The 12,032-nt window shown below is 35.9% G+C and overlaps 1 protein-coding gene across 6 annotated transcripts in view; it reads right to left on the bottom strand.

Annotated features, from left to right (window-relative positions):
• GLIS3 (GLIS family zinc finger 3) overlaps nucleotides 1-12,032 on the bottom strand; it is a 493,388-nt gene that overhangs the window by 112,692 nt on the left and 368,664 nt on the right. For 5 of the 6 annotated variants that reach the window (XM_052644747.1, XM_052644745.1, XM_052644749.1 and 2 more), the window contains 3 exons: nucleotides 7,048-7,209; nucleotides 3,362-3,487; nucleotides 2,936-3,046 (listed from right to left, as the gene is read on the bottom strand). In XM_052644747.1, coding sequence (XP_052500707.1) covers nucleotides 2,936-3,046; nucleotides 3,362-3,487; nucleotides 7,048-7,209 — 399 coding nt within the window. The remainder of the gene's footprint in view (nucleotides 1-2,935; nucleotides 3,047-3,361; nucleotides 3,488-7,047; nucleotides 7,210-12,032) is intronic. The other variant, XM_052644746.1, reaches the window with a different exon arrangement.

The following is a 12,032-nucleotide window of genomic DNA, read 5'->3' as shown; positions in this document are numbered from 1 at the left end:
CTGAATCATTGGAGTGATAATACCTCATTTTACATAAGACAAAATTAAGAGAATATTGTAATATTTGACATTAGATTGTAATTCTGCCCCTTGAAAGTATATACTTTTATCCAGATTGTCTATTAAAGGTTCTTAAAAACTGTTTACAAATTTATAGTCTTAAGATCTGATTATCTTCTTTAAATTAGTGCTTCAAACATCTTTCGCAGAATCAAAACTACTCTTCCCTTATAAAGAAGCTGAAATACTCTGTGTTTGAGCAATATAAGCTATTAATAACTTCTAAAAATATTGCATTATGTTTTCACACCTACTGTCAACCTAGGTTACTCTCTTGGGTTGAATATCATATTACTGCTTATTTGTCTACGTGTGAGACTTATATTCTGTCCTGTCCACGACAATTGTTATTCTCTATGAAGGTACTCTTGAATCTTATAACAAATTTGCTGATACAGTAAAACCTCATACATTTGGGACAACTTGGAGGTAGAGAATGGTCAGATTTAGGGGGAAAAAACTCAGCAAGAGGATTTTTTGTTTAAGAAACACAACTAATTATTTCAAGTTTATAAGATACACATGGATAATGACAAAAACCATTAGACAGTGGTCCTCCTAAGCAATTAACAGTATGTCATTATAAACATGGTGTGTTATTTTAAGAATATTAAACATGCTTCTTAAAACTTTATTCTTATCATTAATTCACTTAGTTCCTTTGCTGTTTTAAAATACAGGAACATACTCCAATCCATGTTGAATGACCATCTATTATGACATGTTGATAATGATCATCTATTATCAGTTGACTGGGATTCCAATTAAAGAGATTTAACTATACTTATGTGGGCTTTTCTAGTGGTTCAGACAGTAAAGAATCTGCCTGCAGTGCAGAAGACAACAGTTAGATCCCTGGGTATGGAAGATCCCCTGGAGAAGGGAATGGCTATGTACTCCAGTATCTTGCCTGGAGAATTCCATGGACAGAGAGCCTGGCGGGCTACAGTCCATGGGTTCACAAAGAGTCAGACATGACTGAGTGACTAACACTTTCACTTTCAACTATATTGACAGAGGAAAAATAAATAATTTTAACAACTGACTTATAACAGTGGGCTTGTATGCCATTAAGAATATCTATTTTACAAAAGAACTTTTATCAAATTTTTCTAACTGGACATTTTTCTAACTCACAGTGGAGAGGCCAAATTATTTCCATATATGAGCCCTCAACTGGCCTTTACCTCCCAAGGAAGAAAAAGCTCAAGTAACAAAAAGGTTACAGAGCATATCCCCAAATAAAAGAACTAAATCCCTATAAATCATAAAAGAATGAAAGATTCTGGTTAGCTCGATGCCATGGTGACCTGAAAACCATGCCATAGAGTTTAATAAAACCATAGGAGATCACAGGTATCACTGACTCAATGAGTCTGAGCAAATGAGTCTGAGCAAACTCCAGGAGAAAGTGAAGGACAGGAAAGCCTGGTGTGCTAATGGGATCACAAAGAGTAGGACATGAATTAGCAACTGAACAACAGTGTTCAGTCACTTGAAATAAGTTTAGTCTTAAACTTCCCTTAAATTTGTTATGAAGGACTCTTAAATGAATTAAGTACCCATCTAAACACAAGTGAAAAAACAAGGTCAGGTCAACATATTTTCTGCCATAATCAGAACATACTTTTTGTTCCAAAAATTTACAAAGTCTGGTATTCTTTGGAAGGAATGATGCTAAAGCTGAAACTCCAGTACTTTGGCCACTTCACGCAAAGAGTTGACTCACTGGAAAAGGCCCTGATGCTGGGAGGGATTGGGGGCAGGAGGAGAAGGGGCCGACAGAGGATGAGATGGCTGGATGGCATCACTGACTCGATGGACGCGAGTCTGAGTGAACTCCGGGAGTTGGTGATGGACAGGGAGGCCTGGCGTGCTGCAATTCATGGGGCCGCAAGGAGTTGGACACAACTGAGCGACTGAACTGAACTGAACGTATATTTACAGTTCAAACCATGCAATTAACAAATGCAATATGCCACCTCATGAGCCTCCTGTGGCATGCTCCCTTCGCTGTACTCCTCTGCCTCCCTGCCTCCAGTACTATACTAAACGTTGTTCATGACTTGCTTGAACTTTTCTACTGTTTTCCTTGTATCAGAATCTCTAGTACACTTTCAAAATTTTGCCTGTTTTGGAACATTATATAAATAGAAATTAAAAAAAAAAAGAAAATGCCTTGAAAGGCAGTAAGTTCTTTGTTTCTCAAGATGTTAAAGAACAGTATTGTCAACCACTTGCTGCTTATGAAGTCAGGAGGATAAGTCGGTTGGCAGGTTGATCTTTAACATTTCTTCCAAATCTGAGAGATACTACAGCTTCTAAGAACTCTGAGAGATGCACTAAGCCCTCAGTGATGTCAAAAGTGATTTTAGGTTCAATTTTTTTCTCAGACTTTCATATATGGTACCTATTAAGAAACATGTTTTTCCTAAGCTTAAAGGGAACAATGCTCTATACATACTCATCCTACCATCTTTGTCAGAGCAAATAATTTTAGCCAATTGATATTTTATGTTTTGTATTGATATTTATTAAGCACTTATCACCAGAAAGAGTATTTGTTGGGTTGTTTTCCCAATTCAATTTTCTTTAACAATTTGGACTTAATTTTGTTACTTTCCAGTTTTGGTGACTTTCACTAATTTCATCAACTTCTATTATACAAATCCTCCCCAGAAATTCACATCTGATTACATCAATTATGAAAATCACAGCCTTGCTACTACTTCATGAAAGACTTCTCTACTCAGAGTCAAAAATATGTTACACTTTGAGAAGCATTAGGACTACCAATGTCCCACAGAAGCTCCCAGTACTGCAAGAGGAATTTAAATGTGCTTTTCTGGCTGGATAAATTTTCATTTAAAATTACCTTTTTCCTTGCTTGCTGATCTTTGGAAGAATGTGCCTTCACATGCTTTCTTAAGGAACTTGGGTCTGTGTAGCGTTTGGTGCATCCCGGAATTTGACAAGCATAAGGTTTCTAAATAAGAAAGAAAGAAAGAGCTGTGGTTAAATCATAAAGGTAACTGAGGAAGATTTACTCAAAGACTACTGACTTCAGAGCATGAACTGTTGCCAACTGATTGATGTGAATTGCTATGTGATACTCATGCATTTTAATTAGAAAGCCCAGTAAGTTTGCATCAAGGCAAAGAGAAGAATAAACTTTCAAAAAACATAGAGATGGCTTATCTTTGAAGATTTTTAAGAGACTGCTACAGAATGCCCTCTTGCCACGAAACCTCCTGTGGCATTTTTCAATATGAAAATTATTAGTATCTCCAGTCATACTTACAATTATGTTCCCCTGAAAACAATCTCTGGTACTGTCAGAAATTAGGAAACACATATTCTTTAAGAGTTCAGGTATAAAGAAGCTGTAGAAAAGTCCAGAAAAGACTGGTAATGTTTCAGAAGAAACCTGATTCAGAAAGAGAGAGGGAGAGAATTAAAAGGGAAAATTAGTGGAAAGTAAGTAGAAGACAGCAGGTTTCAAACAACAGACACATGAAAAATCAGCCAAAGAAACATTAATATTATTAGTTGCAGAGGAGTCCTGCTAAGCCTAGATTAGGTGAATAAGTTCTTAGCTGAGCACGACGAGAAAGAAAACAAGTTCTGGCTATTCCAATTCGCCCATGTGCCTGAGAGATGTAAGGTGTGGAGCCCAAGACAGAGTCTAGAATCTTTTTTATTTTTATGACCCTGGTGATTGGTACATGATAATTAGGAATGACTGAATGAGAGCATTATACATTGATTCAAATTTTAGCAACTATTCCTACTGTAACAACTAAATTCAAACCAAAGGTTTGAGAATGTGACTTTTATACTGTAGAATAAATAAAAACTTTCTTAAGAAGTGAAAAAAAAAAACCTACAAGATTAACTGCGTTTATAAGATGTATTAGCTGTCACTCATCTACTTAGTATCTCATCTGGTGAGATATTAAATTTGTGCCTACATGAGGTGAAATGTGAGGAAGAGAACTGAAACTGTCTCTACAATAGAGTTTTCCCTTTAGAAACATGCTATTCTATCGACCAACCCCACTCCCCCCAAAATTCAGGTTGTTTTCCTTACAATTTATATTTTGTTTCTGTTTTCATGCACTTGCTTGTCATTTTGTAGGCCAACATTTGTGTGAATTATATTATTTGCTTTCTAAAAACCATATATGTGTTTCACTTTCTTATTGCTATTGTTGCTAATTTTTATTCCAAGAACAAGATAAAGTCATGAATATATAATTTAGTTTGACAATCCTAATTTGAATTCTAAGTTTGATTATCTGATATGTTTGTTCATTGACTAACTGACTGACTGAATGAATGAATCACTCAGCAGCTCTTTTGCTTCCATAATGTGCTAGACATTGTATCACATATCAGGGATCTAACAATGAACAATGGATGAACCAGCCTCTCAATAAGTCACAGTTTCTGCAAAATGATGAGCCAATTATGGGCTGAAGTCATATGCCAAGATGTTTCCATTGGGTCAACAAAGGTTTTCTTTAACCTGGGAATCTTTCCTGGGTTCACACAGTTTTTTTCCCCTAGTCTTCCCTTTCCTGCCTGGGGGAAAATAAGCCAACATCTTTACTGGCAGTCATGTTATGACCACATAAGTTCATGTGTTACATTAGAGATGCTGTACATAAAAATTGGGGGGAATATTAATGCATTATATAAACTGATGCCATTATTATTACAATGGTCACCATTACTTCGGTTGGAAAGATAAGAAATGGTTAATGTCATTTTGGATTTGATTTTGAGATACTCTTGAAAAAGGCTTGAATACTGACCATTCCTCCCAGCTAGCTTTCACTCTCTCCCTTGTTATCAGCCACCTGGAATCAGTATGTCAAAACAGCAATGCCAAGGATTGGTCTAAGTGGTAAAGTGTACCGGTCATTTTAACTCAGATTACCTAAGCTTTAAATGGCATGTTACACTTCATCAAACTATATTCTTCATTATTTTCCATTTATACTATAAAATTATTCCCCTTGTTTAGACATTAAGATGCTAATAGAGAAATGATTTAGTAACACTTTCCAGGGTTAGAATTATGGACTCAGTCATCTTTATGGGCAAATCATTTTCCTAGAAGTAAAGAATCCATTTAACTGAAGAAAGATACTTTATCTAAAATTCTGATCGTATTAATATAAGGAGTTATTAGCATAAGGAGTACTTAATGAAAGGGAATGTGGACCTAAATTTTAATAATAAATTCTTCAAGCAACAAGAAGGTAGTTTGGATTTCAAAGAAAAAAATGATGGTTTTAAAAGATTTAATGGAGAAATACTGAAAAAAAACAGTTAAGTTTTAAAAGCTACTGCACTGAACTGAATCATGAAATTATTATCTTAGGTAGCTTTTCTCAAAAGTTTTCCAAAGGGATTTTTTAAATTCAAAATGACTTTAGAAAATGCTCTTGGTTTGATTAGCTAAAATTAGCTCCAAGCAAAGAAGGGTATTGTAGAACCATAACACTTAGCCTCACAATAGTTCTTTGAAACTCCAGATAACTAGCTAGAGTAGAAGCAATTTCTCAAGACAATCTTGTCTCATGAATGTTCATTCTTCCATGATAAAGTTTAATGACAAATTGTAAAATTTATGAGATTCTACCAAGACCATTTTAGACATACAAAATAGGGCATTTAAACATAATTCATTCTCTTTCCTATTTCTACTTTTAAAAAATACTGCTATTCACCAAATTTATTCATTTAATATTCCATTTTGTTGGCCCTAAATTCATTGAATTTGATTCAGCTAGAACAGAAAGGGTCCATCTTATAGCCACATTACTCTAATTATATTTCAGATGTTTACTAGGCAAACCATCACATTATGTATATTAGGATATAATTCTGTTTAGAAAGGTTATGTGACATATAGCTAAAATGACTGCTATCAATATGACTAATAGCGACTAATATAAAATTTAATAAATATGTCAGCTATAACATCAGAAGAATCTTAAATATGTATGAGAAGGTGTGTAGAAATAACAGTATCTTTTCAAAATTCAAATTCTGAAGTAGTTTAATAATAGACATCAGAATGTTAACACTAAAAAAGTACTGTCATGAATACATTACTTGCAAGAACGTGGGATAAGAGATCTGTGATGTGTATAATACATTTACCCTGATGGCTTTGTTAAGTGAACTAAAATTATATATAGTCCACCTAGCCTCATGTAAAAAAAAATGGCATCAAAACCTGAGAAATGCAAAGGAGGACAATCAACATAATTGAGAAAACAACAGACAGAGTCATGGAAAGGGCATTAGCAAGTGAACACAATCTTTCAGCACTAAGAGAATTAATGCATAATAATGAAAATAAATTGTTCTCATAGGTTGTATGTCAGTGGATATGTGGCTGTTAACACAGAGGAAGAGTGATGAAACGGGACCCTTGGGATAGATTTGCTGATTCTTTTTAGATCACTTGAAGGTGAAAATACCAGGTGGTTTCTAAAGCAAAAGGCCAGATTCACTTTCAAAAAGCAGGCCAGTCTCAACGTTCTTATGTCAAGAAATAAAGAACTAAAATAGGAAAAAAAAAATTGCTTCCTGTTTCTAGCAATAGAGTATCTTATCTATCTTAGTACATCTTGATATCTGAATATTTATTTTAAGGTCCGATCTCTAGCAGTCATTCTCTGTACTAAAATCTGTTATAGATAACAGCCCCTAAAGTGTTTCTGCTTTATATATGAACCCTTTTGTCCCAGCAGCTGTAATATTTAGGATAACCTGTTACTACAGAAAAAGGAAAAGAAAGAACCAAACAGGGCCCCTTCTGGCTCTTTACCAGGTTTCACTGCTGCCCTTGGCATTGTCCCTATAACCTGCAGGTCATAAAGCAAACACCTTCACCATCCCACTATCAAACGGGCACTTCCTCACACCGGGACTTGAGGCTGGAAGTTGGAAAGCTCCTGCCATTCTTACAGTGTCCAGATGTGTCCTCTGGTGCTTGGCGCGGTCACTGGAGTTACTGAATGCCTTCTGACAGCCCGGATGCTGGCACAAATACGGCTTCTCGCCTGTGTGGCTCCGCAAATGAATCTTGAGATTTTCGAGCCTCGAAAAGGCCTTCTTGCAACCTTCAAACTGCAAAAAGAAAATAATTTTTGGTTGCTGAGAAGGACCTTGAATGTTTGGGGTTGTGGGGGACAGGAAAAATAAATGTCCTTAGTTTGTTCTTAGCCTATAACAAAAAAAATAAAATGAAATCCAAATAGTAACAGTATTACTTGTAAAAATATCCATATGTTTGTGTGAACTGCATTTTTCTACTGAATATACTTGCCACTTTCCATACCAGATTTGTGTCCCAAACTGATTTTTGTGATTACTTATGTCAGAGAAAATTTGCTGTGAGCCATCTGGCTCGGTTAATAAAAATACAGTAAAGCATGTCTTAAAGATTTGTTAAAAAATTAACACACTTTTCCATTTCCAAATTGGTCTAAATTGAAGGAATCAGGAAGGAAGAAACTTTTCACAACTAATAAACTAACAACAACAAAAGAATCAGTGATGTTTGAGAAAAAAAAAAGAAAAGAAATTGAAGGCCCAAGAGTTAGAGATGAAAAGGACATGTGTCTGCTCAATCATTATGATAATAAGCTTTCTTAATTCTATCTTAAGTGGTTTTCAACATCCAAGAGTGACCTTTTTAATATATAGGGTGACGCCAAGCTTAATGAGATAAAGTTTTCAACATGCTTTTAAAAAGGAACAAGAAGACAATCCACCTAGTACTAAATCACATTCCAAATAAAGTTATAGTTTTATTTATCTCTATTTTTAAATAAACTTTGTTATCTGGTTCTTGAAGAGAAGAATTGTAAACGAAAAGTTGAAGATCTTAAGAAATGTTTCATTGGTTTGTCAGTAATATTTATTGATGGTAACATTTACTTACTGTCTTCTGTGTGCAAAATATCAGCTATTATAAGAGGGTCAAAGTGATTTCAATCCTTGAAGTGACAGTCTAACAGAAAACATGTTAGAGAATGCCTACATACAAAGCATAAATGTGAGATGGGTGTTTATCCTTTAATTTGCTCTTTGGTGCTAAGCCCTGGAATATATATGTCCCTTCAGCAATTTTGATGCCATTCGAGTTCCCAGTGCAAGGAAAACTGTAATTTAAAAACTACAAGAACAAAACACAATACGTTTAATGCAATTAAGAAGCATTACATCTTAGAGAGGAATGTAGGGGTGGTAAGGGAAACAGAAGCAAAGAATGTTAAATTGAACACAGTTTACATTAAAAATTAGCAGGTATAACTTAAACTTACTGCAAGAAATGTTATAAAATTCCTCAATGCTCTTACTTTTTATCAGTACAACAGATTAGTACATTGTTCGTGAAGGGGTGACCAGAGTTGGGTCAGGTTTTGGTTATTTCAATTTTTACCTTTACGTAGAGGATGAACAAAGGAGAAAGAATAACTAAATATGTCACAACACCATCTATTTAAGTAAGTTGTCTAGATTTTGCATGCTAGAATATTTTAAGAAATTTATGAAAGTTGTACTTATTTTTGATTGAGAGTTATACATGTTTCACAGACATATGTTGGTTTATTTCAATTTTGATATTTTGCTTAAAATAATTCTAGTGTTTTCCTGATTTCTATTTCACATAAAAGTAAATTTAGCCTGAACAGAAGATGATTGCTGACAAAGCCAACTACTTTTCAAAAGAATGAAAGGCATATAATGTTATATCGCTAGAGGGAGAGAGGAGTTAAGTGTTTATTTCTGCAGGTTTTCAACTGATTCTCATGTTTGAGAATCAAGGGGCTCAAAAGTAACCCCCAATTCATGGCTAAGAGGCCTCTGCCAACCGAACCTCTGTTTTTAAGGTTCACTCTGAATGACAACTCAGTGTACACTTCTGCTATAACTCAGTTTGTCTTGGAATCACCTGATAGACCACACTTAGGTCTAAAATGAGCTTATGGTTTTGGACACATCAAGCCTGTAGCCCAGTTCCTAGCAAGGTTGTTTTGCAGGGTGGGCATCATTTTATAGGGATGCATACCCAGATCCTAATAGGCCCCAACATCTACTGTCTTCTATAGTCACCCGAGATCTTGATCAGAGAAAAGCCTGCATTGTCTCAGAAACAACATTGGAGTGGAGAATCATTTTAGAATAGCTTAATGAGATTTCTGTGAGCACCAGAAAAATAAGACCCCTGGACCTACCACAGAGTAATTAGACGGGATCCCAAGGCGCCCCAGAATTAATTCCAACTGCCTACTTCATCAGATGTAAACTAAATGTAGACTAGCATTCCCAAGGTCTCTCTAGTTAAATGTCCATGTAAATGTTCAAAGTCAGAAAACTGCTAGTATTATTGTTAACAGAAGCAACGATCAAACCAAAGAGCTTGCTGCATCCCAAGCAAATCAGTGAAAAATGAACTATATCTCATAACATCATGACCATTTTTTAAAAATAGCAAAGATGGAGGAAAACATGAGCACCCAGATTGAAAATGACAACAAAAACATTATCAGTAAAATCATGCCAATCCAGCTGATCTCAAATGTTTCCTCTGTAACAGTGAAGTCCAGAAGACAAAAGTCTTTGTAGTATGTGTATGGGCATTATACTACTTTCAGGAGAAAAGATTAAGGAGTGAAGGGATTTGATCTTACTGAGTTGAATGAATAAAGGCTAGAGCAAGGCAACCCCACATACTGGGGGCTCATAAAAACATTACCCACTCGCTCTTATTGAAGAAATTCACTGAGAAGAAACCATGAACCCCACCCACACCAATAAAATGAAATGCTGAAGAACTGATAAATGGCTCCATGAGGGACCTACCACCCAACCCATCACAAGAGTATGCAAAGAATAACATCTGATTGAACTTGCCACACTAACAATTCTACAAGAAGAAAAAATAGGACCGGTTTATTTCTCTAAGGCTATCTGGATGAAACTTGAAAGCAAACTGTTTTGTGGATTCATTATCATTCATGATGGAAATGAACCTGTAATTCAAACAAGTATTTCCTCTCCCTCAGGCAATTTTACCCTAAGATTATAAATTCAGTTAAATTCAAATACATTAAAAATAAACTAATATTTTGGTAGAACTATATAAGATTGCTACAAAATACACCTAAACTGGATGTTTTGGGTATCTGAGTAAATGGCTGCCTTGTTTTCTACCTACATTTTTTCAGGTTTTCAAAATCTTTAATGAGTCTCACCTTGTAAAGAAACATCTAAATGTAAAGGAAAGCAGGAACCCCAGGAGACTTTCCTTGAATTTGGCTACATACTTTCTCATCCAGATTCCTAAAGTGAAAAGTCTATCCTGAGATCTAAGGGCCAAATTGTCACCTAGTTGCTTGTGTCATTGAACCAACTCCTTCAGAAACACTGACCAATATCTTAGTCACTGGATATCTCCTTCCTGGACTGGCTGTGGAGCCAGGAATCTAAGGCCCAGCGGTACATAGATGGGTCATCAGGCCTGAGATTGCCTGTGCATCAAACACAGGCCAGATACAGAAAGATTAGAGAAGAACAACAAACTCTCAGAATCCAAGGGAGTAGCGGAAGGAGGAAAAGCAGAACAAAGGGAAACACAAATTCAGAATGGTAATGTTTGAGGGAGTGGGGGTGGGAAAAGGGTCTGGGACACATGGGTAATTTTATCTAAATAGCATCCTTATTTTCCTCCCCAACAAACACTGAGTAAGCCCTAGGAGCATGGCACTATGTGATAGACAAGGAGAGAAACAAAAGGATTAAGACTCACATTTTACTCAAGGGAATCTGGACTCAAGATCATTACATGTGGCTGGGCAGGTCATATACTGATGAGGCATGGACAATGATTCTCAAGATATATTTGAGATCGGAAGCATTGTCACACCCTTGGGAACCTGTCAGAAGCACAAATTCTCTAGCCCAACTCAGACTTACAGAACAGAAACCTGGGAGGTGCAGGCCCAGACATCTGAGTGTTAAGGAGCCCTCTAGGAGATTCTGAGGCTACCATGTGTCTTTGAGTTTGGAATGAAATGTACATTGTAATCGCTGTTGCTGTTCTCCTGACAGAAGCAAAATGTCTTGCAGAATTCACTCATTTCTAATTGGGGCAAGAGTCATATGGGCTTGCAGCAGCCCTGGACTAAAAAGAAACACCTCCATCCCAGGATAAAGCAAGGTTATCTCCATATGCGCTGCAAATGAGACAATATTCCAGAATGCCAGTCTCATCCTAGAGATTCTTTAAGCTCTTAACTATTTAATCTGTTGCCAAGCAGATTCTACTTCTGAAACAGGCATGCCTAAAAATTCCCTCAGTGACCTCTTGACCAACAAAACATCCCATGTTTCTAGCACCTATTACATTCTGCTGTTGAGAAAAAGCAGTGAAGGGGAGCCATTATTTTCCAATTGCACATTTCAGTGACTACAGACACATACAAGAACAATGCATGAAGTGACAGAACTTTAAATCTCATGGGTTTGAAAATATGGCACTGCATGAAGCCTTACTCTGAGAAAAATCTCTTTAACTCTGAGGCTGTTTTCAAGGAACAAACCTTAATTAAGAAGTATAAGTTGCCTCAAATCCAGAGAAACTTAGCTTGCACCACTTTGTTAATTTAGGAGATTATTTCATATTTAAAGGATCACAACTGGACTGTAATCACCATCTATATATATTGGCTTGATTACAGATTGTTGACATTAAGTGGCATTAAGATGACCTTTGAAATATTACTTTCCCTTTCTATTAGAGGCTTTTGTGTAAGGTTTTGAAAATGAAAGACTCATTAGACACCATTAAAATAGGATTTATTCCATATGTGTAACCAGTAATCAAGTAGAATATTACTCCTTCCCCTAATCAGCAATTTATAGTGTTGAGAAGCACAAGTTCA

The sequence above is a fragment of the Budorcas taxicolor genome, chromosome 8, assembly GCF_023091745.1.
Source record: "Budorcas taxicolor isolate Tak-1 chromosome 8, Takin1.1, whole genome shotgun sequence".
Lineage (NCBI taxonomy): Eukaryota > Metazoa > Chordata > Mammalia > Artiodactyla > Bovidae > Budorcas > Budorcas taxicolor.
This window is presented reverse-complemented; position numbering and strand designations above follow the sequence as displayed.